The sequence below is a fragment of the Schistocerca cancellata genome, chromosome 4, assembly GCF_023864275.1.
Source record: "Schistocerca cancellata isolate TAMUIC-IGC-003103 chromosome 4, iqSchCanc2.1, whole genome shotgun sequence".
Classification (NCBI taxonomy): domain Eukaryota; kingdom Metazoa; phylum Arthropoda; class Insecta; order Orthoptera; family Acrididae; genus Schistocerca; species Schistocerca cancellata.
This window is the reverse complement of record NC_064629.1, coordinates 681,763,472-681,790,510: the sequence shown is the minus strand read 5'-3', so window position 1 is coordinate 681,790,510 and position 27,039 is coordinate 681,763,472. Positions and strand designations below refer to the sequence as shown.

The following is a 27,039-nucleotide window of genomic DNA, read 5'->3' as shown; positions in this document are numbered from 1 at the left end:
TTTTATCTGTGGGCTTCCGGGTCGTCCGTAGAAAGGTGGAACACACACACACACACACACACACACACACACACACACACACACACACAACATACAGAACAGACAGAGAGATAGAGAAGAGGTAGGGATAGATAGAAAGGCGAGACATTAGTTTATAACAGCATTCCATTGCATAACAGGTTCGAGCTTAGAAAAAAGGTAGCATATGACACGTCCAAATGCAAGTCCTGTTATTTCCACATCTTCTGCAAAAATTACGTCAACTGTATTTCAGCAGTAATTATTTCGATTAGTCAAGAATCACATGCCAAAGACGTCACGAGACATTCCTGCGAAACAGTATTTTTCTCAAAAGCCCTTTTCCGTGCTACTGTTGGCACATATGCTGAGACTTCAGATTATATATAATAGAATTAATTGTCCTTTACATGTCTTGTAATAAACAAAAAAATATGCATAGTCAAAAATCATCTTCACTCCATCTCATTGCATTTGACTCCTACGAACTGCAAAGCATTATAGATTAGGCTTCAGTTTCATAATACGCATAACTGATCATTAAATAAGTTTATTTTAATACCCAGTAAGGCAAAAATGATTGAAAAGACACTGTTCCATAAAAAAATTATGGATTATCAACTGCGTAGCACGTAATTACGTTGGTTAAATCTGGCAAAAAGCTGCCATATTCAGTACAGCCCATTCTCCTCGGAAAAGCTATAACGTTAATTAAAATAATTTTTGCTGTATTTACTGTTTTTATGTGCTCACATGTCTCGACTCAAGATCTGAAACAGACAGTTCTACGTCATTCATATGATTACCCCAGCCTGATGATTTTCAAACGTAGGAAGATTGAATATATTTTTCTCTTGGTGTTTCCTTAAACTGGTGAGCTATAAAATCTTTAAGATGTTTGGTAGAATGAAATTATTCTGTCGTCCTGAGATAGATGCTATAAGACAACGCCAGTACTGCCTTTATGTGCACATTGATTTTTATACTGAGATATTTCCAGAATTAAATTTTAATCACCGAAAGAAACAGAAGCTTTTTAGTGAAGATTACGGGCACATCACCACCCTGGTACTCGTAAGAAGAGCGTGCACGTGCCAAGGGAAATTTCTTTCGGACGGCTGTCCGGCGGAAATGTAAGGGAGAACCGCAGACAGCGGGGGCGCTGAGGTGAGGCTAGGACGGAGTGAAGACTTCCTGCGGGTTGCTTCCAGAGTGTTGAGTGCCATTTCCAGCGCCGGCTGCACCGTTCTTGAGGCAGCACGGAAACGTTATGTTATGACAGTTCACTCACATAGCTCCCAGATATCAAGTAATAGGGGCAAACGACTAAACTAATCAAGTTGTGGCATTTCTTCAGTGTATTAAGACGAATGGAACTATTAAGATTCGACCTACATACATCGACGGATGAATTTAGAAGCAAGCCACAAGCTAGCTTATCCCCATGTTACTCGACAAAAGAACGACTGAACAGTAGCTTAGAGTACTTTCAGGACGATATACCTGGCATGCACACTGATGGGTATCCGTTCACGGTACTAGAAGGATCTGTACGCGTAATAGCGAATTTCCTGGCCCAAACATGCTGCTATTAATATTAACGTTCAGTACATTAGAGGCAACTACGTAATTCTTTCACATTTAGTAAACCTTACGCGCCTGTACTGTGAGTTAATGGAAGGCCATGGAACAACAGTAGTTCGTAATTTAGATAGTAGCTATATCGTGTAGTTATTACTGCAACAATAAGTGTTAGTAAAGCACGAATCTTAACTTGAAGACTGAGCAGAACAGAGGCTCTCAAAGGAGAACAATTTCAACAACACATTTTCATATCAAAGCTGATTTAAAACATGCAGCCGTTAAGACAAATACACTCCATGTTGACAGGACAAAGATAGGTAATACATACAAAGTAAATTTTGTTGCATTAATTTGTAAATTTCAATGCAAGCAGACTAGAATAGAAGTCCAGGAATCTGAAGCTGCTACTACTCTTTTAAAATAAGAAAGTAGCAACTAAAAACACTGCAAAGGATTTTATTTAGTCTGTCTAATAGCGTCCCTTGTTATGTACAGATGCAGGTTATCACTCTAACCCAATGTTTCCCCACAAATGATGAAAGAGATACGTATGTGGTAGTTCGTTTCCATTCAATTCAAAAGAAGTGGTCGCAAAAGGTTCAAATTCAAATGGTTCAAATGGCTCTGAACACTATGGGACTTAACATCTGAGGTCATCAGTCCCCTAGAACTTAGAACTACTTAAACCTAACTAACCTAAGGACATCACACATATCCATGCCCGAGGCAGGATTCGAACCTGCGACCGTAGCAGTCGCGCGGTTCCGGACTGGAGCGCCCAGAACCGCTCGGTCACCGCGGCCGGCGCCTAACTAAGGACATCAGAATAATGCTCATGAACAAAATGATCGCATTAGGACGATTTATGGATTTAGCACACCACTATCAATTTTAGGTGCTGGAGGGATATCATTACCCGCCTCCGTGATGAAGACATCTAGTACAGGAGACATGGATAACATTTATTGTCGTTTTTGCCCAAATACGAAAGATGAACGTACAGTTTTGGATCGTCAAATTGTGTGCCAGTACTTTTTTGTTGTCCTCTAAACTTCTATTCAAAATATAAAGGAGATAGAGAAATGGTTCAAATGGCTCTGAGCACTATGGGACTTAACAGCTGTGGTCATCAGTCCTCTAGAACTTAGAACTACTTAAACCTAACTAACCTAAGGACATCACACACATCCATGCCCGAGGCAGGATTCGAACCTGCGACCGTAGCAGTCGCGCGGAGAGAGAGGGTAAGACACAGTTTATGTTGATGCATCCGTCAGGAGGAGAGAAAGTTAATTATAGTCCAATGTATCGTTGACGTAACTGTCATTAGAGTCTAAACATTGGTAGTATGGCGCGGAAAATTTACGCTCGTGCCCTTTTAGGGAAAAATTACAACGAAGGGTGCTATATACCGGCGTAGGGTTTCCCCTTGCTCAAATTTAAATGTTAGAAGAATGCTACAGAAAATGTACTGAAGTTTTATGGATATATACCCCACTCCCCCACAGGCGACCGAAAACTAAGCATGGTTGTTATGCGCAAATCGATAATGAGCTCACACTCTTCTGTGCATAATCAAATTTATCTCCGTTTTAAATTAATATGCGAAGAATTCATAGCATGATAATGCGTGCAAAACAGCTGGTTGATTCAATTTATTTCAAATTAAAGATTTTTCTCATGACAGCATGAGAGAACACGGTATTTTATACCTCCCCTCCTCCAGATAAAAAACAAATCTTTCTTTTTCATTCTGGTATTACAGGCAGTAACAAATCAATAGTAAGAAACAGTTGTACAACTCTGTTGAAATTTTCCTCATTAAATACTGTAGGTAATTCTTAAGATAATTTCGTCTCACTAATGTTGTATATAGTTCTCAGGGAGGAAGGAATCCACCCAGAGGCTATTTCACAGAAAATTCATTTGACTGTATGCTAAGCTACAGGAACAGCTAAGGGTCAAAGTTAAACATAACGTGCACTTAGAGACTGTTGGGCCTTATTTCGAAGAAGCAGTTACATAGGTAAGCGGATGGCTTGATTCTGAGCATCGTTCACGTTTCAGCATGCAGTTGACAACAACGTGTAATCCCTTCATTCTTAATTGCGAATTGCACAAAGAATGAACGAGTGAATGAGTCAGTACATAGCTGCAGTATCTGTCAGTTCCTCACCCGTTCGTTAATTGTATAATTTGAGAGTTAGTACACGGTTAATATTAATATTCGGAGTGACTTGTTCCCGCCTAGTTACAAATTTTGCAGCTCCTTCAGAATGAAGGTTTGTTAGCTGTTATTAACTTTTCTATAACACAGTCTCAAAAAGATACTTTGTTGTTAAAAAACTGAAAGAGCGTTGTTATTTTTGTTTCAGATAGTGGCTGCATAGTGTGCAATCAAGTTGAAACATACGAAAACATACTGGACAACTTTTGCAGAGCAGATTTTGGTAAGTATGTTGCTATTATTCTATGAAGCAAAATATTCACTACTATGCTAAGAAAATCAGTAATGGCCACTGTGTAAATGTCAACTCTTCTATATGCATATGAAGAAATCGATAGGTATATACAGGTAATTGAAAAGTCAGTGATTTGTTGGTTCCTTACTAACTGACTAGAACTTCAGTTATTTCCTCATCACACTTGGTACCACAAGTGATGTTCACTAAGCAGTGTTTCCAGCGTTCCGTTGATCGTGTAGTATTCTGGTATAACAATGGGTGGCTCAACAAAATGCCAGCCCGCAAGATCATGGACATCGTCTCGCATACTGTCGGTGGTTATCACAGATGATTAATGACCAACCAGATTTCGTGAACCACGTCTTATGGCATGACGAGTCAGGGTTCACAAGAGATGGTGTTATGAACAGACACATTTTACACATCTATGCTGATGAGAACCCTCGTGCAACTCGTTCCGCCTCATTCCAACCCAGATTCAGTGTTAACATATGGGTAGGAATCTTCAGTGATACACTGTTTGGCCCATTCACACTGTAGGACAGAATGGGGGGGGGGGGGGAGGGGGGTAGCTGTTTACCTGCATTGCTTAGAAGGTGTGCCTACAACAATATTGGATGATATGCCCCTATAGACAAGACAACACCCATGGTATCAACTAGATGATGCTCTAGCACATTCATGACTACGAGTGCGACAATGGACGGCTGACAATTTTCCAGCTACATGGACCGGAAGGGGCGGTACGTTCCTTGGCCAGCACGGTCCCCGACCTGACACCACTGGACTTCTTTCTCCAGGGTTTCTTCAAAGAGGAAGTGTACAGATCGGAGATAAAAAGCAATGAAGAGCTCGTTGCAAAGATTTACCTCTCACACGATTACAAGCTTAGCACGCTACCTGATCTCTCGCTGTCAGCTACCAAATCCCTGCTTATATCGACACTGTCGCCTTGACAGTGTCGATATAAGCAGGGATTTGGTAGCTGACAGCGAGAGATCAGGTAGCGTGCTAAGCTTGTAATCGTGTGAGAGGTGGACATTTCGAGCATCTACTCTCATAGCACTAAGACAAACTAATCTCGTGGATTGTTAAGGCACTAACTCACCCTTGACTTCAGCAGATAATTGGTTAGATATGCTAGTATGCTTGTGTGTAGATGCATCAAAGTCTTGGACTCCTACTACAGTTTCAGCAGTTACTATTTTAATTCCATCGGCGTCATATACGAATATAACTAAAACAGCAACAAATTTAAATCGAGCACTTCTTCCGGAAATTTGTCTTAATGTTACCTCCATGTAACTAAATGTTCAAAGTTTGCTTTCGGAATGCTGAATCTGTTGTGTAACTGTCAGCAGCGATCTAAAAGTAGAGACGAACCTCGCAAGCACTGACATTTCGAGTTTACATCTTTGGAAATTAATACAGTGACAACGCAAGAACTACTCATTCAATCTGTATGCTTAGTTACTGATAGGAACTGAATAAATTTTCACAGACGGAGGGGGAGATGGTAATGTCAGAGACAGCGGTACTGAGATAAGCCGCTAACTTAATTAAACTTCTAGCGCAGTCGAGTCCACCCTTTCATTTCGACTTCAGTTAGCTTTACTTTTAGTAGTCATACAAGACACACGAAAATCTATGTGATGACTAACAATAACCAAACACATTTTTATAATATCTGTACATCTCACATTTTGTTAAGCTTTTATTGGAATTGAAACGTTTCCACAGTCAAACAAACGTAGTAATTAGCTCAGTACACATTGAACGAGAGAAATTATAAAGATTTCGTACGCTTATGAGTAGTTGCTGTAGTATGGAAGACAAGTTGCCAGTATATCGGAATTTTGCATACGGAAAAAGGCTATATGCGGATCCTGAACGCAGTTTTATGTCGTGCTTAGATTGTAGGACACGTCACCCTGGGCTTTTCTGTACTTTTTTGCAATACTATGTGTGCCTTTTCCTGAGCAAACGAATATTTTTTATGTATTTTCCTTTACACATATTGGTCACGGAATTTTGCGAAGTGTATATAGATCTGTGACGTAGCCAGCTTAATAATAATAGCACACAAGTAGATGGGAGCTCATTGTTCAATTTATATTATAGATTAGCTCAGCGAAATACCAGTAACCCCCACGACTATTCGACGTTGTACCCAGCACTTCAATTGCTGTTGATGGCCTTGTGTTTCTCGGTTAGATATTCGGAAACGAACTGTCTTGATATTAAATTAATAGTTTATTTGATACACTCTTTGAACGAGCTGGATAGTCTTTCTCATTCGAATCGCGGTATTGCGTTCATGATGAAAGAGAAGAACAAAAACAGCAACTTCCGGCATACTATTCCATATCATGTAAAAGCTACTATCAGTAGGCTATTCCTGATATTTGATATCCTACAAGGCGAGATGACTGACAGGATTAGAAAAACATAATGACTTTTCCTTTGCCTTTGCTGTAAAATTACTTCCATACTATTTGTGATTGATATCGTGGAGAATTTCAGCATAGTTTCCGAACTTATAAGCAACCATTATCTGCAGCGCTGACAGTCCATGGTGCTCCAGATGTCGTCGCACTGTCTGTGTAGCTACTTGTCCTGCTGACTTGAGGAACTTGACATGGGTGTATGGTGGTTAACGGCCGAAAGAAGAATATGTTTGTCCTTTCAGGCGCTAGTCGCTTGTGAACACATCGATTCCATATTCGAATGGCAGTCGCAAGCATCCTGACTAACATGAACACCAATATCGGGGAACGGTAAACTGCAGTCTCCATAGGCCACGATGGTGCTGGTTAATGCGACACGTACCGGAAAACGGTTTCCCTTCTTACACAAGGCATAACATAGTCTTCTACAAACAATCAACATTCACTTAATGAATTGTGGAAAATATAGGTCGCAGTTTAATTCACTGATGCGCTTTGATACCTCATAAATAGAACATTGTTGTGTTAAAAATAAAAAGAAGGTATTAGAATATGTAATGCCACAGAAGAATTAAATACATAATGATCACACTTTGCATCAATAGTTACAAAGAAATACAAGACCGAGCCATACAGCCGCACAGCAGTGAGCAAACAAGGTCTTGAAAATAGCACATGTAGTATATTAAGCACAGTGCCAAACTGTATGTACATAGAGACCTGTAGTGCGGAGGAAAACAACTACCATCACCAGATGGCGTTAGCAACTAATACAGAGCATAAATGACTATTGAAAAATGCAACCAACAGGAGGTCATAGACTGAACATGGATTATGTACTATGCAATTTGAAAACCAAGGAGAAATCTTGCAAGCACAGTACTTCATGAAAAGATTTTACGTAATGTGCAGAATTAAAAGTAAATAATATAACAAAATAAACATATCATGTGAAATGTTAGCTGCTACAATTACTAACCATAGCTCAGGTATCAATTAAGACGTAAATTATAACAACGTGAAAGATATAAAAACACCGAAATAATATGACTTACGTACACAAATAATTACAATGTGATCGTGGAATGTGACATAGCTTCATACAAATTACAACGTAGGCGTAGAAATGAAATAGTTTCGAAAACAGTGCAGGCAAAAGTAACATAGACTGGGATTTTATACACATATTATCCGCAAATCACAAATTAAAAGAAGGACAAACATGAGACACACCGTAAACACATGTACCGCATATGTTAAAACGTAAAGTAACGGAATGAACTGGAAAATAACTTGTTAAAAATACCAGGCACGCTATAATAAAACAGTTAACATTATGCTATTCTGAACCCAACTTTGCAGCAGAAAATATTGTGACTCAGGGCCAAGTGTAATCAGTAAAATCATAGTGCCATGAAATAAAATGCCATAAATCAGTGAATAAAATAAACTTAACACCAGCAATAATGACTGAGTAGTCAGAAGAATGCGTTAAAGTAAAAACTAAAATTAGAACCAAAGTAGAAAATACAGTGTCTATCTCGACGCACATACAGCACAATATGAGTAAAGCAGTTTCTAATACTCTGGCCTAACAGTGTATGTACATTACATAAAACGTTTTTTCTTCTTTTTTTAAGTACTATGCCTGCATGGTTACTCCGCGGCTTTCAAATTGTATAGTACATGATCGATGTTCCGTGTGTAATCTCCTGTTGGCTATATTTTTCGATAGTCTTATATACACTGTACAGTTGCCATCGCCATCTGGTGATGGCCTTTGTTTTTCTCTCCACTACTGCTCTCTATGTTCAATCAGTTTGCCACTAGGCTTCATATATCTATTTTCATCATCATCATCATCTTCTTCTTCTTCTTCTTCTTCTTCTTCTTCTTCTTCTTCTACTTCGCGCCTTCGCATTGGAACGGTGTCCATTTTTTGGTCAACGCACGCGCCATTTCTATTGGCCCAACGATTCCTTTTGATTTAGGCTTCCTGATTTCAGATCTGCGTTTATAGAGTATATTCACTGTAATTTAGGTCTTCCACGTTGTCTCCCGCCTTCAAAAATGAGATCATAGACTGAGCTGATATCTGAAGTGGATGGTGCCCGTATGATGTGCTTTTTCTCTTTGACTGGAGTCACTCGATATAGTTGGTAGTTGGATTGTTGTATCATTGATGTTGTCGAGAAGGGAAATGCCTAATGATCTTCTCAGCAACCGCATTACCATGACGTGTAATGAGTACTTATCACTTCTAGGTGCAGGCCAATACCCGATACTACATAATGCAACAGGTCTCACCATTCTGCGGTATATCTTTGACCTTAGGTGGGTACGCGTTTTCTTATCACAGAGAATACCAGTGACACCTCTGAGTCTCATTCAGGTTGCTTTGATTCTTGCTCGTACATCCCCATTGACACATGTAGCTGCCACTCTGTAATCGGGAACCTAGATATCGAAATGAGTCCACCTTGGTTCGTGGAGCTCCATTAATTTGTATAGTTTTAGGATATGGAATCGTTTCGAGGTACTCAGTCTTGTGGATGTTTAAACGGAGGATAAACTTTGTGGATTATTGGATTTGAGTTTCAAGACCTTCCATTGTACCCGTCGCAAGCATCACATCATCAGCTTATAGCACTCTCCACGGTAATTCGAGCATTATGGTATCCATTACGGTAACAAAGAGCAGCGGAGACAGAGCTATGCCTTGATGAACGCGACCAAGACTTTCCATAATTCGTTAGGTGCGAATTCTGAATAGCCGCCTACCTCATAGATGGAAGCATGTATCTATCAAGTGAAGGGAATCAACATTCAGATGGCGTTTCTGAATGAGAAACCTGTTGCGTAATCTTTCCTTGTGTAAATAAAACATATGGCGTTATTGCTACCTTCTTTTTGCAGCTATGTTGAAGTGCTAATCAACTGCATATCCAAGCATGCAGTTCACTTTGTGCCAGTTTCGCGTCTTCTGCATACCGCCACCATGGTGTTGCAAGTTTAGTGGCGAGCAGTGTATTTGTCACATTGATCACGTATATAACAATACGTCATGGGCGTTATTCGCAGGTTTGATTATCTGTTCTTGTGCACACCATATTGCTGTGGCCAGAACATAACTCCAAACATAAAAAAGTAAACAGCAATCAATTACGATATATATTCTTTTTTTTATTTTGTCAACACGGCATACCAGTTTCGTACAAATTGTTCCATTCTGCTCTGACCTGCTACAGCAACAGTGGTTCCACCTTCCAAATAAAAACCAGTCTCTTTTTCAATATTTATTGATTAATAACTCGTTTCGCGCTCTTAATTCCATCGTTTAATTCTGACTAATGAGCCTCCGCTGCCTTTTGAAGTCAATCTGATGATGCGCTATGAGCGAGAAACGGGTTATTAATCAATAAATATTGCAACAGAGACTGTCTTTTATTTGGAATATACCTGATTCGGTATCTCCTGGTTTGTCTTTAATTAATACAGATGCGGTTTATATTTATGACGTTCTCCACTGATATATTTGTGTGTTCAATCCTGGATTTTACCTGTGATAAATAGCGAGTGGATTTATGGTAGTCCTTTTAGACAGCTACTCACAAAAAGCGACGTTATGAATGTAGAAGTCCCTTAAAAATGTTAATGCCTACTTGCTATGTAAAGCTCTATGAAGCGACTTTAGAGGCATTATGAAGTCTCATTTTCCATTAGCTTTTTTTAAAGTTATTTCTCCACTGCCTTTTGAATCTCGCTCATTGTTTTGCCTTTATTATTCGGAATTCGTAACTGTGTACTTAAACTGTTCAGTGTAACATTTACAACTGTTCACACACGAATGTTTACATTAACGAATCCACATCAAAACAATTCTGCCAAGATATTACTAAACCATAATACTACGCACCTGTGAGTGATGGAGCTTCGGTCAGCTTATCATGATCAGCACGATAGGCGCCAAGTTCTTCATGTGGTGCAAACTGTTTCATTCGAATCCGTTTCAGTTTCATCTGCCGTGTCAGTTTCCATATCACTATCGTCGTCATGTGCTGCATATTCATCTTCACTCTCCAGACCAACATCGATTATTATATCTATTGCATCTTCCGTTAACCCATGTCTGCGCCAATGTTCATTTTCAATTCCTTTTACTTATTCGCAAGCTTTTGACCAATCATTTTGAGTTATCTTAAATAAAGACTCTTTCAATATTTGTTTTAGGGCATTTAAACTAATGGAAGAAGCGTCTCTTCTGTAATTTTTTGTTTAATTTTATTCAGATTAGCTCTATAGGGTTCGAATAGGGAGACTGAGAACAGTATGTCACTTACTCTTTAAAACAGCATTTCTTTTAAAATCTGGCTTTGGCTTATTATAAGGAACAATTTGTAAACATTCATTCTTTTTTAAGCTGGGTTTAAAACTGATCTTCTGAATAACCCATTCCATTACATCCTTCTTGCGAGTTGCAGCAGTGCGGGCTTTATCAATCTGAACCGTACAATACGTAGCGTTATCAAGAACAGCGATACTACTAGCTGGGTGCTAGGAATCAGTTTCTCTTTTAACCATTTGTGATAATTATCTCCATTCTTACCATCGTGATAATCTCGGTATTTACGTTTAAGATCATAAATTAACTTTGTTCCTCCTATGAAACCTATTTCGCATCCAGCGTGGACAACAATAGTTCTTTGGCCAGCACTGCTATTACTTATTACATCCGGAACTTCCTCATGGTATAATGTTCATTGTATAATGCGTATGCACCCACGTTTTGATAGAGAATACCACTGGTTTATTTCGTCCCTTTCCATTATTTCTGATTGCTCTCAAGTATTCCGCACGATTTGCTACTATGTTGGAAGGTTCTGTTAGGATAGTTCTTTTATTTCCCCATTTTTTGAAACAAAATCCCACCTCTTCCTAATCTTCCGTAATGTTTCCTTTTCTCCCGTAAAATTCATATCCGTTTTCGAAATAAAAGCATCTTTCTTAACATTGTGATGACGTTCTTTTGCTCACAATACTCCAAAGGTTTCTTCGAATAAGTACTTTATCAGTCATGTAGAGAAACTACTTTTCTAGAGCGCCTTTGTTTTCCAGGAGTTTTAACTTTTTCCCTAGTTTCTTTCGTTCTCTTAAAGTTTTTCAAAATGTATATTACTGTTCTTTCTGACTTCGGTACCATTTTGGCCACCTGCAGGACTGCTTTCTCTAGAAGTACATGATTCTGGTTTTTCCCCTCCTGGCAAAATTGTACAGCTCTTTTTCATCTGAATGTGTCCACTTTCACGACACCTTCCTCTGTTTTCCACTCTAAGGGATGTTCATGATTATGAATACCGTACTGCGCTACTGACGATGTTTGATGAGGACAGACTGAACCACTTGATACTATATGCACAACTGATCTGACAGCATTTCCCTTAGTCACCACTGCAGTTTTTTACTGTAACGATACCTCGTGTTTCCGATAACGGCCACAGAAGGTCAAGTGTAATAATATCGTGCTTAGGTAGTACAAGGTACAGATGTTGTTGTTGTTAGTATTACTGTCATCTTCGTCTTCAGCACAAAGACTCGGCCGGCCGCGGTGGTCTAGCGGTTCTAGGCGCGCAGTCCGGAACCACGCGGCTGCTACGTTCGCAAGTTCGAATCCTGCCTCGGGCATGGATGTGTGTGATGTCCTTGGGTTATTTAGGTTTAAGTAGTTCTAAGTTCTAGGGGACTGATGACCACAGATGTTAAGTCCCATAGTGCTCAGAGCCGTTTGAACCATTTTGAACAAAGACTGGTCTCATGTAGTTCTCCAAGCTACTCTGTTCCATGCAAGCCATTTCATCTCCTCATAACTACTGCAATCCACGTCTCTTTGAACCTGCTTGCTGTACTCTTATCCTGGCTCTGTAATTCCCCCCTCTTCCTCCCCCCCCCCTTCCCACACACACACACACACACACACACACACACACACACACACACTTTGCTCCGATAGTAAATTGACGATTCACTAATGTCCTTGAATGTGTCCTATCAACCAATTCCTTCTTTTAGTCAAGTTATGCTAAAAATTTCTTTGTTTCCCAATTTGATTCATAACCTCCTCATTAGTTACACAATCTACACATCTAATCTTCAGCATTCTTCTGTAACACTGCATCGCTACATTTCTAAAGCTTCTGTGCTCTTCTTGTCTGAACTACTTATCTTCCACGTTTGACTTGCGTACAAGGCTACACTCCCAACACATACCTTCAGGAAAGACTCCCTAACAGTTAAATTTATATTCAATGTTAAAAATTTCTCTTCCTCAGAAACCCTGTTCTTAATTGCCAGTCTATATTTTATACCCTACCTACTTCAGCCATAGTCTGTTACTTTACTGCCCAAATAGCAAAGCGCATCTACTACTTTGGTAATTTCCAAGAATTATTGCCTATGGAACGCGCGGATCCCTAACGATACATATCGAACATGCGACTATTATGTCGACCACACGACTGTGGTGGCGCGAGTTATGGATACCGTTCACAGCGTTCAGCAGAGCAACGACAAAAGACGAACGATTATTGAATTACGATTAGTTGCAAACGAAAATGGTTCAAATGGCTCTGAGCACTATGGGACTTAACATCTATGGTCATAAGTCCCCTAGAACTTAGAACTACTTAAACCTAACTAACCTAAGGACAGCACACAACACCCAGCCATCACGAGGCAGAGAAAATCCCTGAGCCCGCCGGGAATCGAACCCGGGAACCCGGGCGTGGGAAGCGAGAACGCTACCGCTGTTGCAAACGAATGTAGTAACTTACTTTAATCGTCGGCCACGTCTTTTTCATGCACTATTTCTCGTATTTGCCACCAGCTTGTTATGTCAGTCAGATATATGTGGAGAGTATCAGGAGAGCCAATTTTTCCACGCAACCTCATTTTGTGGAAATATAGGTACTGGAAGAAGCAGAGTTCGTCCCCACCTCCTGGACGCCCTTCTGTTTTTATCGACGATTTGACAGATTTCGACTACTGTTCTGATGTCCTGTGAGTGGACGGGTGGGTCATTTGATGGTACAAATTCAACAAAATGATTCACAAATTCATGTTGGAATACTTCTTTCTTTAAGGTGCTGTGTGACTCTTGTGACAATGGGCGCAGTACAATTGCAAAGGAAAATCAGCACCCTCTTCTTTCATTCTACACAGTTCCAGCTATCCTCATTTGGAAGCAATCCGAAGTATCAACAACATTTCAAACAACTTTCCACACTACATAACCGAGAAATTACATTTCGCCATGTGAGATTAACGGCACTCGAAACTGTAACGCTTTCACTCATTGTCACTCACAACCTAAAACGATAAAGTATGTTCCCCTGGCAACGGACTAACCATTTACCATAATTTGCGCCATCAGAGTTGTGTTGTCGACATCGTGACGAACGTTCGATATAAACCGTTAGAGACCGGCTATCTTTCTTGAAAATTGTCAATACTTTTAATCTCTCATTTCCTAATCTAGCTACCTCTGCATCCTCTAATTTAATTCGACTACATTCCATTACCTTTGATTTCCTTTTCTTAATGTTCATCTCATATCATTCTTTCAAGACACTGTCCATTCTATTCAACTGCACTTCAGAGTTCTTTACTGTCTCTGACAGAATTACATCATCGGCAAACCTCAAAGTTTTCATTTCTTCCACCTGAATTTCAATTCCTTTTCTAAATTTTTCTTTGGCTTCCTGTAAAACCTGTTTTACTCCCTTCCCAACCACTGCTTCCCTTTCATGCTCTTTGGCTCGGCCGTCTGGTTTCTGTAAAAGTTGTGCATAACCTTTCGCTCCCTATATTTTACCCTTGTTACCTTCAGAATTTCAAACAATGTATTCCAGGCAACACTGTCAAAAGCTTTCTCTATGTCTACGAAAGCTATAAACGAAGGTTCGTCTTTCTTTAATCTATATTCTAAGATAATTCGTAGGATCAGTATTGCCTCTTGTATTCGAACGTTTTTCCGGAACCCAGACTGGTCTCCCTCGAGGTCGGCTTCTACCATTTTTTCCATTCTCTTGAGAATAATTCGCATCTGTATTTTTCAAGTGTTATTTATTAAACTGATAGTTCGGTATTAGGCACACCTGTCACCTCCTGCTTTCCTGGGACTGTAATTATTACATTCCTCTTGAAGTCTGAAAGTATAAACGGCAGTCAAATGAAAATAAGGCAGGTAGAAAAAATAAATAAAATGTTTGTTACTTCAAAACCAATCGCCAAAACTGTTAACACATTTATCCTACTGTGAGACAAGACAGTCAATGGCTTCATTAAAAAATGTTTGCGGTTACCTACGGCATGGTGATTGTACCCAGGCGTGCACCTCTTCGTCCGAAGCAAACTTACGGCCACGTATTTAAACTTCTTTATTTAAAATTTTACTTAAACTGCTGACTGAAATAGAATGCAAGTGAACCTACTTTCTCTTTAGTTATTCTTATCATGTCATCACGGACACACAATATCCTAGCGCAACGCAATCTGACTGCTCAAAAAAGGATAACCAGACTTCAAATAACTAATTCAAATGGGCTGCTTCTGTGTTGGCAGCGCTGTGTAGCGCTTTGCATTGGATCTCTGACTGCGCTTTCTTTGTAAGAGACTCTGTGGCTGGTCGGACTCGTTATTGGAAGTTAATCACCACTAGTGTTGGGCAGTTCGAAATTGGTCGCCAGCAGCTGTTGGGCAGTTGGAGGTGAACGGCCAGCAGTGATGGATGTTAGATGTGAGAAGTCAGCATTGATGGAGGGTAGAGGTCTGAAGTGTTAGCGTAGGCTAACGATCTGTACATGTTCGACCTGGACATTGAATATCATTCATGATTACATACCTTTGTAATGGACGTCAATGACGATTTATGTTTGTGTCTGAACCGGGTGTCACATTAATAAGGTAAAAAATACATTATTTGGTTTGCAACAAAATCTTTCCTCTGCTAACCACATGCCTATTAGTAGTTAGAATTTTTTATTTAGCTGGCAGTATTGACGCTCGCTGTATTGCAGTAGTTCGCGTAATGAAGATTTTTCTGGGGTAAGTGCTTAATGAAATGTATAGGTTATTGTTAAGATTTCTTTTCATTCAGGGCCATTCTTCTGAATTAATTATTTGAAGTCTGCTTATCCTTTTTTGAGCAGTCAGATTGCGTTGCGCTAGAATATTGTGGATCAGTACTGACAATATAAGAATAAGTAAAGAGAAAGTAGGTTCACTTGCATTCAATTTCACTCAGCAGTTTAAGCAAAATTTTTAAGAAAGCAGTTTCAGTACGTCTTTCTTCAGGGCACCAAAAATGTGGAAATCGCATGTGGAGAGATCGGGATGTATGGAGGGCTTTCCAGCAAAATTTCTTCAGCGTAGTCGAAACAACCTTGGTAACATGTGTTCGGGCGACATGGTTCCATAGGCAACCACAAACGTTTTTCCATGAAGACACTGGCGGTCTTGTCTCACAGTAGGATAAATGTAGTAGCAGTTATGGCGATTATTTTTGAAATAATAAACGTTTTACTTACTTTTTTCCCTGTGTCTCGTTTTCGTTTCACTGCTCCTTATATTTCCACCGTCTCACACTGTATGTCCTTCACACCAGGTGGAATAGTTTTGTCATGGCTGTACCTCCCAAGGATATCATCAGTGCTGAGGAAATGTTGTCTACATTGGGCCGGCCGCGGTGGTCCAGCGGTTTTAGGCGCTCAGTCCGGACCCGCGCGACTGCTACGGTCGCAGGTTCGAATCCTGCCCCGGGCATGGATGTGTGTGATGTCCTTAGGTTAGCTAGGTTTAATTAGTTCTAAGTTCTAGGGGACTGATGACCACAGATGTTAAGCCCCATAGAGCTCAGAGCCATTTGAACCATTTTTTTTTTTTTTTTGTCTACGTTGGGGGCTTTTTGTCGTCTTATATCTTTCTGTGTTCTGTCAAATTCTGCTCGCAGTGTCATATCTCCTATCTAATCTTTATCTCCTTCCTTTTCCCTTTCTATAATACTGCCTTCAAGTTCATTTCTCTTATATAACTCCTTTATATGTACCTGCAACCGTTCAGCTCTCCCTTCTTTCCTTAATACTGGTTTCCAATCTGAGCTCTTGATATTCACACAGCTGTTTCTGTTTTCTCCAATGTTCTCTTTTTCTTATAGATGATATGTATGTTCCCTTTTCTTATGAAAGCTTCTACAGCCCGGCATTTGTCCTCTCGCCATTCCTTCTTAGACAATTTGCACTTTCTACCCATTTAATTTCCTAGAAGCCTGTCTTCTCTTTCGTCTGCTTCCTTTGTTGCATTTTTATATCTTCTTCTCTCATCAGTTAAATTCAATATTTACTTATTTATTTACACTTCTAGTTCCGTAGGACCAAATTGAGAAGCAAATCTCCAAGGTCATGGAACGTGTCAGTAGATGAAATTACAGGATAAAAGTAATAACAGATAAAATGAAATGTTTATGAACCCAAAAAAAGTCAAGCCATAACTTTAATTAAACGAAATCAACCATATAACATGCGAATTAGCTTAATTTTTCAAGGAACTACTCAACAGAATAGAAGGATTGACCCATGAGGAAACTCTTCAGCTTCCATTGAAAGCGCGTGGGTTACTGCTAAGATTTTTGGATTCTTGTGGTAGCTTATTGAAAATGGATGCAGCAGTATACTGCACAACTTTCTGAACAGGAGTTAAGGAAGTGCTATCCAAATGCAGATTGGATTTCTGCCGAGTATTAACTGAGTGAGCGCTGCTAATTTTTGGGAATAAGTTAGTATTGTTAACAAGAAACGGCAGTAAAGAAAATATATATTGAGAGGCCAATGTCAAAATACCCAGACTAGTGAACAGGGGTCGAGAAGAGGTTCGCGAACTTATACCACTTATTGCCCGAACTGCCCGTCTCTGAGGCAAAAATATCCTTTGAAAATGGGAAGAGTGACACCAAAATTAAATACCATACGAAATAAGCGAATGAAAATAAGCAAAGTAGACTAATTTTTGCGTCGAACGATCACTTACTTCAAGTACCGTTCGAATAGTAAAAATAGCAGTATTAAGTCTTTGAACAAGATCCTGAACGTGGACTTTCCACGACAGTTTACTGTCTACCTGAACACCTAGAAAGTTGAACTGTTCAGTTTCACCAACCTCATGCCCATTCTGTGAAATTAAAACGTCGAGTTTTATTGAGTTGTGTGTTAGAAACTGTAAAAACTGAGTCTTGCTGTGATTTAGCGTTGTTAGTTTATTTTCTACAAGCCATAAACTTACGTCATGAACTGCACTATCTGAAACAGAGCCAATGTTACACACAACATCATTTACTACCAAGCTAGTGTCATCAGCAAACAGAAATATTTTAGAATTATCCGTAATACTAGAAGGCATATCATTTATATAAATAAGGAACAGGACTGGCCCCAACACTGATCCCTGGTGCACCCCCATTTGACCGTATCCCAATCAGATCCCACGTCACAGCCATTCTCAACACTGTGAATAACGACATTTTACTGTCTGTTGTTAAAGTAAGAGGTGAACCAATTGTGATCAACTCCTCGTATTGCATACTGGTCCATCTTATGGAGCAATATTTTGTGATCAACACAATCAAACGTCTTAGATTAATCAAAAATATGCCTAGCGTTCGAAACCTTTTGTTTAATCCATCCAGTACCTCACAGAGAAAAGCGAATGTAGCATTTTCAGTTGTTAAACGGCTTCTAAGGCCGAACTATACATTTGATATCAAATTATGTGATATAAAATGATCAATTATCCTTACATATACAGCCTTTTCAATAGCTTCCGAATTACGCTGTATAGGCACCCAATAAACAACCCCGTGCTTCTATATATACCCTGTAGACCCCATAAGCCATTGTAAAGTGCGTGGAGAAGCGTACTGCGTTCCAAAACTAGTGATTTTCTGTTAAGTGAGTGACTATATGCTTCTGTACGTGCCCTTACTCTCTTACCTTCTTCCCATGGTCCCTACACGAGGCATACGGTGGAGGTAGCACAGCTGTTGCTCGAATACTGTATCTCTAAATTTACCCAGCTGGGTTTCGCGAGAACTACGTCTCTTTCTTTCCAGAGTCCCCCTCTGAAGAGCCCCGAGCGTTTATTACACTTAGGTATGGCCTACACCAACCAGATACACTCCTAGCAGCGCGTTTCTCAATTCCATCGATCTCTGTACTCATGACTAATTCATAAAGACTCCAATCGCTGGAACAATACACTAATACTCATCGCAGGAGTGTCTCGCACGAGCTTTCCTTTACAGTTGCATCGCATTTTCCCATAAAACTTCCAACAAATCTGTCTTCCATTCGCCTTCCCTAATACTGATTTTGTGTGTTCGCCCCAACTCAAATCGCTTCTTAGTATTACCCCTAAACATTTACACAAGATGACGTACTTTTTAATTAAATTTGATAGCAAATTATAAAGCAAATTACCAGTTTCCATTGTTTAGGCAATTATCTATAGGAAGCTAATAGGACTTCTCAGTTATACGTAAAAATTACCTGATACAGTGAACAACAGTATCACACAACTCGTTGACGATGCTGTTGTCTACACAAAAGTATCGTCTTTGGACCTTTGTTAAGAAAATACAGAAAGACTTGGGCAACATTTTCGTTTACATGAGATGTATTCGCAGTTGCCAATATAGACAACCATTAGCTGTATAAAGAAATGACGATATTGAAAATTTGTGCCGGAGGGACTAGAACCTGGATTTCCTGCTTATCGCGATCGGTCGCCTTAGCAGTAGCCTGTCCGTGCAAGCTTATGGCCAACCCCAAACTTCCATATGTTGTCAGTCATGTGTCTATAACATGTATTCGTACATATATTATGTATATTCCCATACACGGGAGACATTATAATTGAAGTCACTCGCCCAGTGTTGGCGGGTAAATACGATGTTGCAGTGCTTGTGTTGTTCAGAAGTACGATGCAAAGTTTCTTAGGATATGCGTGCATGTCCGCGGGAGCTTTGCATCGTACTTCTGGACGCACTGCAAAATCCTACATTTTCGTTTTGCGTGATGCATATCAGTTGTCACACTGGACTCGCATTCGGGAGGACGACGGTTCAATCCCGTCTCCGGCCATCCTGATTTAGGTTTTCCGTGATTCCCTAAATCGCTTTAGGCAAATGCCGGGATGGATCCTTTGAAAGGGCACGGCCGATTTCCTTCCCCATCCTTCCCTAACCCGAGCTTGCGCTCCGTCTCTAATGACCTCGTTGTCGACGGGACGTTAAACACTAATCTCCTCCTCCTCCTCCTCCACCATATCAGTTGTCTTTGAATGAGAATAACTGCAAGATGATACCTACAACAATGATACGGAATCCGCTAGCATCCTATTACAAAATCAGTGGAGGACATATGGAGAATGCACCGCCGATTTTTTAGACAATCATGTCCTCAGATCGTAAAATACATGATTACATGTGGTAGCCCATCTTAAGCAGCATGTACAAACGCTGCTTCACGTATACTTGCTTAATATGTGTTTCCTATTGCAACCCAGTTTTTTACGATCTTATAACGATTGTATAAACATTCGCAGGTTCATTTTTCAGAAGTCAGTCACTAATTTTGGATTAGGACACTAGTGCTTTTTGCCTCTTTGTTGTAAGTATTATCTTGTATTTATCCTCATTCAACGGCTACTGCTATTCGTCACACCAAACGGAAACGTTGTCCAAGTGTTTCTGCATTTTCTTAGTCCAACGACGACACTTTCACGTGGACAACAGCATCGTCAGATAACAATCTGATAGTGTTGCTCACTCTGACAGATATGATTTATGAATAAATTATAAGTCCTATTACGCTTCCTTGGGAGACGTCGGCTGGTCCTTTCGTTTTGTTGAGCAATCGCTGTGCAGAACAAGGTTCCTTTAGTGAAAATCTCAGCGAACCAACTGCATATCTGCCGGCCGCGGTGGTCTAGCGGTTCTGGCGCTGCAGTCCGGAACCGCGGGACTGCTACGGTCGCAGGTTCGAATCCTGCCTCGGACATGGGTGTGTGTGATGTCCTTAGGTTAGTTAGGTTTAAGTAGTTCTAAGTTCTAGGGGACTTATGACCTAAAAGATGTTGAGTCCCATAGTGCTCAGAGCCATTTGAACCAACTGCATATCTGTGAAGATACTCCGTATGATTTTCTCTTGGTTGTTACTCGGCAGTGTGGTACAATGTCGAACAACTTTCCGAAATCTGGGAAGGCGGAATGCACTTGTTCACTTGCATCTAGTGTTTGCAAGATACTGTATATGAAGAAAGCCAGCTGTGTTTCACACTAATGTTGTTTTCTTCAATCCGTGCTGATCCTTTGACAAAAGCTTCATTACCTTCAGAAGCTTCCAAATGTTGGAGCTCAGAATGTGACCTAACAAAAAATGGTTCAAATGGCTCTGAGCACTATGGGACTTAACTGCTGAAGTCATCAGTCCCCTAGAACTTAGAACTACTTAAACCTAACTAACCTAAGGACATCACACACATCCATGCCCGAGGCAGGATTCGAACCTGCGACCATAGCGGTCGCGCGCTTCCAGACTGTAGCGCCTAGAACCGCTCGGCCACTCCGGCAGGCGTGATCTAACATCCTGCAACAGACGGACGTCAGAGATATTTATGTGTAGTTTGGGACATCCGTCTTTTACCCCTTTTCGAAACAGTAGTGGCCTGCGCTCTTTTCCAGTCACACACGACTGTTCGTTGCGCAGCAGATTATCGATGAATATAAACAAGGAAAGAAGCTAATTCGTCATCGTATTCCACCATCGTATTTACTTGGAATACCACTATGGTTTGGCGTCTTTGGCAACGGTCTTTCCGCAGTGGATACACCGGTTCCCGTCAGATAACCGAAGTTAAGCGGGGTCGGGCGTGGCCGGCACTTGGATGGGTGACCATCCGGGCCGCCATGAGCTGTTGTCATCTTTCGGGGTCCACTCAGCCTCGTGATGCCAACGGAGGAGCGAATAGTAGCGGTTCCAGTCAAAGAAAACCATCGTAACGACCGGGAGAGTGGTGTGCTGACCACACGCCCTTCCTATCCGCATCCTCATCTGAGGATGACACGGCGGTCGGATGGTACCGATGGGCCACTTGTGGCCTGATTACGGGGTGCTCTCTCTGCTTTCTGGTGTCTTTGACAGGGAGAACAAACCTGTGAACTGCATCACTACGACGCATCACTACACGACGTACAGCGAGCGGAGAAAAATATTGAAACAGCTAAAACGCAGCACATTACCGTGCCTAATAGGATGTAGAAAAACCACTGGCATGAAAAATCGCTTCCAGTCGCCGCAGAATTGATAAACACAGGTCCTGTTTTGTTTCCAGTGTAGTCTTACTCCATTCATCCTGAAAAATAGTTCCAATTGGAGAAGAATTCCGCCTTATGCAAGACACCATTATAGTTTTGTTCTTAGCAAACACAGAAATAAGAAGAACTGCAACATCCAAAAGTTGATAAAATAGTGCCAAGTTCAGATAACTATGATGGAGGTAGATAGCGATGACGCACCCTTCTCTTCAAAGCAGAACACAAAGGCTCAGTAACGTTGAGACGCCAGGGGTGATGCGACGATTCATATTCGTGCTCACAAAACCAGTCCTGGACAATGCGAGCTGTGTGAACAAAGGGCCTTCTACCTAGGAGCACAGCCTCCCCGTTGGGGAACAAACATTGTACCATGGCACGTACCTGATAAGCCAGAATGGTCACATAATCCTTTGCAATAATACAGCTTTGCAGAGTAACAGTGGATCCCATGTAATACAACGATATGGCTGCCCAAATCATCACCGAACCTCCTCCATGTTTCATTCTTGAGACGTAAACTCGACCAGAATTTGGAAACTGTGAAACGAGACTCATCCTACCAAAACACTTTCTTCCATTGCTCCATAGGCCACGTTTTATGGCTTCGACATCACGTTTTCCTGTTACGGATGTTTGCATCACTGATGAGTGATTTTGAAATGGCAGTTCGCTCTGCGATTCCCAGATTTTGGAGCTCCCTTCGCTTTTTTTTTGGTGCTGACAGGGCTCGCGGGTGCGACATCGAGTTCTGCAGCGACTTTTGCAGTTTTCATCCACTTTCGTCACAATCATTTCCAATGACCGTTTGTCACGATGACTCTATTCACAATTTTGTTCGAATTGTAACTTAGCAAATCACGTTTTTCCGCTTTCCCTGTATGCGGTATATATTTTCGATACGGTGCCTCTTCAAACACCAAACACTTCGGCTACCTTGGTTACGGAAATGCCCACCATATGAACACCAAAAATTTGCCAACGTTGGCATTCACTTAGCTCCAACATTATGCACTCACAAATACACAGGACACTGTAATGACCACGACTTATACTTGCAACGTGTGAGGACATTTGGAAATTTTTGGTAAGGCATTATGGGACCAACAGCTGACGTCATTGGTCCATAAGCTTACACACTATTTAATGTAACATAAACTAACTAACGCTAAGGACCACACACATACTCATGCCCTAGGGAGGACTCGAACCTCCGACGGGGGAAGCCGCGCGGACCGTGACAAGACGCCTGAGACCGCGCGGATACCCAGCGCGGCTTGAGGACATTTCACAGGACCGTTCGCAGTCAGATACTGCCTTATGCTCAAGCTTGTATTTATCCCGGTGTTTCCATATTTTTTCCCCCTGTCTGTGTGTATCTTACCTTCCTCTACCGGTGAAACTTCCCCTTTGTATGTAAAAAATGACAGTGCTGAAAAAACTCTTAGGTTATTTGATTTTCAGACAGCTGAGCAAAACTGAACGTACTCAGACAGTTCTCTCTTTACTTATTCTGATCATCACTAAACTGACATAATATTTTTAGCGCAACACAGTCTGACTTTCAATAATCCCTACAAAAGAATGGCCCTGACTAACAATAACCTATACCTTTCATGAATCACTTACCTCACAAAAATCTTCGTTATTCGAACTACTGCAATACAGCGAGTGCCAATACTGCCAGCTAAATAAAAGATTCTAACTACTGAAGGCATTAACTACTGATAGCCATAGTTAGCAAATGAAAGAATTTGATAGAGATACCTTAATAGTGTTCAAAAGTCATTATATATATATATCACAGGACCGTTCATTACATGATAGCTTACGTTTATTACGTGTATATAAGGTAAAGGGAGAGGGTGACATATAGGTTGATTTGCCGAAGTCTTTATTTGCATTTTCAGTAACATGATAGGTTCTGTATGCGATGACATCACGGTCCACGAAGCTCTCCAGGCCGGATACGTTTGGAACTCCAGATCCACCTCGTACAATTGCGACAGTTAGCCATCCATTGCCATGTGTGAAAGAATCATTGACATCAATGCTGAAGTTCAGTCTGCATCCACAGAAGACTGCTGGTCCGTCCAGTAGAGAATGTGCTGCGACAGACTTTATAGTATTCTTCTTCTTGTCTGCAGCTGATGTGGTCATTTCTACATCTTCAATTGTTTTATATATGGTCTGTCTTGAACGTATATATATCCTTTCATGATCTCCAGTCTTACAAATTTCCTTTTTCTGACGGACACACGTCCAGATCGACCGCTAATAGTAACCTCTCAAAACTCTGTAATCTCTCTGCCGACATCCACCACTGCTGGTGGCTCACCTCCAACTGCCCAACGCTACGCGCTGTTCACATCCAACTGCCCAACGCTACACAAGCGAATATTCCAACAATGTGAGTCCAAACAGCCACAGACTGCACACAGCGTAGTCAGCGATTTTCAAACAGAGCGCTACGTGGGGTTACCAATATAAAAACCTAAACAGTCTACTTACACTGGTGCTAGGTTGAAATACTAGCTGGCAATTAGTTTTGATCTTCTGATGACTTTACTAGACTGTAAATGACAGTATCATCTGCAAACTATCAGAGACGGCTGCTCAGATTGTCTTCTAAGTCATGTATATCCGAGGCCGTGCTGAAACGTAATGCCTACGATTTTTTTATGTCAAAGCTTTTTAAATAAAACAAACGTTATTAACATTCTACAACATCTTCTTCACGTCTTCATATTCATTCCTCAACATTGTCACTCTGGAGACGAATACATTTCTCCCAACGAGAGACCAGTTTGTCGATACCGTCACTGTAGAAGATTTGACATTGTAGACATAGCCACAATCTCATCTCTGCTCGCACAGCTTCATCACTATTACAGTGAAGTTCTCGAAAGTGTTCTTTAAGTTCTGGAAAGAGACGAAAATCGTATGGGGTCAAGTCGAGACTGAATGGATGATGATCTATAACAGTGAACTCAAGGCGTCGGATTGTTGCATATGTCGCAGAGATCGTGTCTAGTCTGGCACTGTCATGCTAAAGGAGAGGGTTCTACATGTGTGGACGAACTTTTCGAATTGGAAACTCGATTACGGCACGCCATTTTTCATGCGCCGACATAGTTACGTCGCACACCTCCATGTTACACGCTACAATTCGGAGCGCTCTAGCGGAAGAGGGTGGCAAACATGTGGACATGAAGAATAAAGACGTAGAATGTTAATGACATTTGTTTTATTTAAAAGCTTCACCAGTTTTCACATAAAAAGTCGGAAGTGTTACTTTTCAGCGCGCCCTCTTAGGTTAGAAACAGGAGAGAGTTTACAGCACTTCGTTGGGGAACGACAGACATCACTTCTGGTTTACTCGATGACTTCCCGTCAGTTACTACTAACTGTGACCTCTCTGATAGGAAATCACGAATCCAGTCACGCAACTGAGACGATACTCTATAGGCACGCAATTTGATGAGAAGACAGTTGTGAGGAACGGTGTAAACGATCTCTGGAAATCTAAAAATATGGAATCAAAAAATGGTTCAAATGGCTCTGTGCACTATGGGACTTAACTTCTAAGGTCATGAGTCCCCTAGAACTTAGAAATACTTAAACCTAACTAACCTAAGGACATCAGAAACAGCCATGCCCGAGGCAGGATTCAAACCTGCGGCCGTAGCGGTCGCCCGGTTCTAGACTGTAGCGCCTAGAACCGCTCGGCCACACCGGCCGGCTATACGGAATCAATTCGAGATCCCGAATCGACAGAACTCATTACTTCGTGTGAATAAAGAGCTAATAATGTTTCACAAGAACGATACATTTTGCATCCTTGTTGGCTATTAAGCAATAAATCGTTTTCTTCGAGGTTATTCATATATATCCGAACACAGTAAATGTTCCAGAATCAAACGAAATCGACGTTAATTATATGACTTTGTAATTCAGCGGATTATTCGTATTTCCTTTCTAGGGTATTGATATTAAACTAAACTCCTCCCTAACAGGCCATGAAGGTACCGACCGGCTGCCATGTCATCCTCAGCCCGTAGGCGTCAGTGGATTCGGATATGGAGGGGCATGTGGTCAGCACACCGCTCTCCCAGCCATATGTCAGTTTCCGAGACCGGAGCCGCTACTTCTCAATCAAGTAGCTCCTCAGTTTGCCTCACAAGGGCTGCTTGCATCCCGCTTGCCAACAGCGCTCGGCAGACCGGATGGTCACCCATCCAAGTGCTAGCCCAGTCCGACAACTTCGGTGATCTGACAGGAACCGGTGTTACCACTGCAGAGAGGCCGCTGGCGATATGAAACTATAAGACACGACAAAAATCAGTTTTATATGCCAGTTATTTTCCTCAGGATCCAATAAGACGCGCAATTGTGAAACAAGTCATTTTTAATTTTTTAAAAGAAAGGGAGAACCTCTACCGAAAAACTAACCACAAGAGTTGATTTAACTTTATTTACATACGGTATTTTTTTACAGTTTAATGAGCTTTTACGGTTTACAGCAAGACAATCGTAAAACTCATTTTTCTCGTATACTGCTGTCAGCTGCTTCCTGTGAATCGCTCGTTACTTTCCTGTGTGGTCTTTTCTCTTACTACTGCTCTTTACATGTTTCTAATTTTTCCAGTACATCAAACAATTTTTTACTTGTACGTGAACCCAGCAGCTAAAATGCACTATTAATAAATTAAGCACAGCTATTAACTCGGTTTCAATGTGGCAGACTCGCGCATGCGCACAAAATTTTAGCGCATGGTTTCAACTGAATTTCGATTCTGTATACTCCCTATTCTGTGGCTGGGCTCTAATTCAACTTCTCTGAACTCACACACACTCGTTTGACGTTACGTACTCCGCGTACAAGCTTGTTTAATACGTTTCTTTATGCTCAACAGGACACAGGATTCATTAATGGGTTGTGTCACAACTTTGCCAATGATGCATCTTGAGTCGAATCGATAAGTGGTATACAGTCATTAAGCGTACAAATTTTGAGTATCTGGAAGGAATCATGAAGTCTAATGCAAGGATAAAAGCAATAGTTAAAGCAAGACTATGAAGGATTGACTTAGTACTCCATTTAACAAAA

At 40.9% G+C, this 27,039-nt stretch overlaps 1 protein-coding gene across 1 annotated transcript in view; it reads left to right on the top strand.

The window, feature by feature from the left end:
• LOC126184380 (secreted frizzled-related protein 1-like) overlaps positions 1-27,039 on the top strand; it is a 403,479-nt gene that overhangs the window by 219,489 nt on the left and 156,951 nt on the right. Inside the window, exon 2 of the mRNA XM_049926765.1 lies at positions 3,978-4,052. Within this exon, the coding sequence (XP_049782722.1) occupies positions 3,978-4,052 (75 nt within the window). The remainder of the gene's footprint in view (positions 1-3,977; positions 4,053-27,039) is intronic.